Below are 3,134 nucleotides of genomic sequence, written 5' to 3'. Positions count from 1 at the left end.
TCATATTAAATTTTTAAATAGAATAGTTGTAATATAAACAGTTTGCCTGTTTTTTTTTTTTTGTTTCCCTTTTCCACCATGTGTTTCCCTTTTCCATCACGTATATAAAGCAAACCTAGTAGTTAATAAAATTAGTTAGTTTTTCTGCCTTTTACTTTTTCCTCTGTTTCTCTCTCTCGTTCTTTTCTCAGCGGCACCGCACCGCATCGCTCAAACCCTGCGATAACATCTTTGCCAACATTCACCATGTACACCAGATCACAATATGGTATCAGAGCGGGTTAATCCCGCTCTACTTCCGATGTTCTCTTCTTTTCATCTTGCATTCTTGCTAGTTCTTGTTTCTGTCTTTTCTTTTTCTTTTTGGTCTATCATGGTTGCAGAAACTAGTACCAAATCAGATAGTAAAACGAGTTCAGATGATTCCCAAAACCCATCAAGTCCCAACTATTTGCATCCTGGAGAAAACCCAAGAATGGTGCTAATCAATGTTCAACTTGATGGTGGAAATTACCACGCTTGGAGCAGGGGAATGAAAAGAGCGCTTCTTTCGAAGAATAAGCACAAGTTTGTTGACGGAAGCATTCTCGTACCTCAATCTGGTTTGTTTTTACATGAAGTCTGGGAAAGATGCAATATGATGGTGATATCTTAGATAACGAAGACGGTGAATAATCAAATAGCCCAGAGTATTGTGTACATTGAAAACGCAAGGGAATTGTGGGAAGATCTATGGGAAAGGTTCTCAAAAGGTGACCATTTTCGAATTTCAGATCTTTTACAGGAGATCCACTCCATGAGGCAAGGAAAACGCAATGTTACTGAATTCTTTACAGAATTAAAAACCTTGTGGGAGGAGCTAGAATCCTTAAGACCAACCCCGGATTGCGTCTGCAAGATTAAATACAGTTGTGCGTTGATCAAAAGTGTTGTGAAGCATAGAGAATCAGAATATGTCTTGTGTTTTTTGGAAGGGTTTGAATGATAGCTATGTTACTGTTAAGACACAAATCTTATTGATGGAACCACTACCAAATGTCAACCGCATATTTTCCCTCGTTATTCAACAAGAACGTCAATTGACTAGGAATGCAATGGTAAATAGCAAAATTTTATTAAATACTTTGAGTAGTGAAGGAAACTGGAAAACACATCATAATGGAGGATGGAAATTGCAAGGTAGAGGAAGAAATCGATACCAAAATAATGGTAAGCAATGTACTTTCTGTCATAAATTGTATCATACAGTTGATGAGTGTTACTCCAAACATGGATTCCCTCCAATGTACAAAAGGAAAGATGAAAGAATAAAGAAGGTTGTTAACAACAGTATCATGGAGCAGAGTGGTAAAATTGAAGAAGTTGATCAACCAATCCCTGTGAACAAAGGAAGCCATTTTCCTCAAGAACAAGTACATCAGATTATGAAAATCATTCAAGAAGTAAAAAGTGACTCTGCACAGCATAAGGTGAACATTTTTGTTGGTGAATCTACTGATGGTGATGCTACAAAAGGTAAAAAGAGCGAACATTCTTGGATTTTAGATACAGGAGCAACAAATCATGTAACCTTTTCCAAAAATAATTTCATTAGTTTTTGAAAGATAAATCCTATACGCATTAAACTACCAAATGGATCATTTGTTATAGCTTATCATGATGGAACTGTGAAATTATCTGAAAATCTCCTTATATACAATGTTTTATGTATACGTGATTTTCAGTTTAATCTGGTCTCAGCACAAAGCATAATTAAATCCTACAATTGTAAATTGACTTTTTCTTCTGAGGTTTGTGTAGTCCAGGATGTGGATTCATTGAAGATGATTGGATATGCTAGACTAAGCGAAGGGTTGTATCTCATGGAAATTCCAAAACAAGAAGTGAAGTTGAACATGACAGGAACATCAATTGATGAAAGAAAACCGAAAATGTTTGGCATCTCGGACTCGGGCATCCATCCAATAAAGTTCTGCAACATATTAGTAATATTTTTCCTTACATTCAATTCAATGACCATAAACCTTGTGATGCTTGTCATTATGCTAAGCAGCATAAACTGTCTTTCTTCCATAGTAATACTCATGCAAAGAATATTTTTGACTTGATTCATGTGGATATTTGGGGACCTTTCCATATTGCTTTTGTGAATGGACATCGATTTTTCTTAACAATTGTTGATGATCAGAGTAGGTTTACATGGTTTTTTTTTTATGAAAACTAAATCTGAACAAGAGAAGCTTTATATAGATTCATTACCTTGATTCATAATCAGTTTATTGTTACTATGAAAACCATACGAAGTGATACTGGAAGTGAATTCTTATGTACTTGTACCGCCCTGGTAGTCGTTTGTATTGTGTTACCCAGGTGTCTGGCTCATGGGTCGTGCAGACCTGCGTCATGTTCACCTTTTCTCCCCGACATGCTCTTATTCTCGGCGATCTCAAGGTTTCTTGCGTCAAAGACCTGTGACTTCTTGCCGCTTTTTCCGTCGACTTGCTTATCTGAAGAACCAGGTGATCTGCCACAAATGCTCTCGGCGTCTTCAGAGTTTCTTGAATCACCGTCCTCTGCCTACCCCCCTTGCCTGAACTGGCGAGCTTAGCTAGCAAGTCAGCTCGGGCATTCTGCTCTTTGGGCACATGCACCACTTCAAAGGAGACAAAGGAACTCTTCAATTCTTGTACATACTCCAGGTAAACCGCCATTTGTGGATCTTTAGCCTGGAACTCGCCTGTTACTTGCCCCGTGACTAGCAGCGAGTCACTCTTTGCCATCAGCACCCTAGCTCCCATCTCCTTGGCCAGCAAGATCCCGGCGATCAGCGCCTCATATTCTGCTTGATTGTTGCTGGCCTTGAAGGCAAACCTTAAAGATTGTTCGATCAGCACGCCGTTGGGTCCCTCCAAGATGACTCCGGCACCGCTACCCTGCTGGTTCGACGATCCGTCCACCGAAAGCACCCAACGGAAATCATCCCCTTCAACTCATGTCGCCTCAGATGAGAGCTCGACCACGAAATCTGCGAAGATTTGTCCCTTAATCGGACCTCGGGGCTCATACTTAATATCAAACTCCGACAGCTCCACTGTCCACTTCACCATCCTTCCCGCAACGTCGGGCTTCTTCAA

The 3,134-nt window shown here is 39.8% G+C and overlaps 1 protein-coding gene across 1 annotated transcript; it reads left to right on the top strand.

The window, feature by feature from the left end:
- The first annotated feature begins 373 nt into the window (after nucleotides 1–373).
- On the top strand, nucleotides 374–985 carry LOC137807258 (uncharacterized). The gene is made up of 2 exons (XM_068607783.1): nucleotides 374–589; nucleotides 656–985. The coding sequence occupies exons 1-2, from the start codon at nucleotides 374–376 to the stop codon at nucleotides 983–985; spliced, it is 546 nt and encodes a 181-aa protein (XP_068463884.1).
- Nucleotides 986–3,134: the final 2,149 nt, after the last annotated feature.

The sequence above is a fragment of the Phaseolus vulgaris genome, chromosome 11 (genome assembly GCF_000499845.2).
Source record: "Phaseolus vulgaris cultivar G19833 chromosome 11, P. vulgaris v2.0, whole genome shotgun sequence".
NCBI classification, from domain to species: Eukaryota; Viridiplantae; Streptophyta; class Magnoliopsida; order Fabales; family Fabaceae; genus Phaseolus; species Phaseolus vulgaris.
This window is presented reverse-complemented; position numbering and strand designations above follow the sequence as displayed.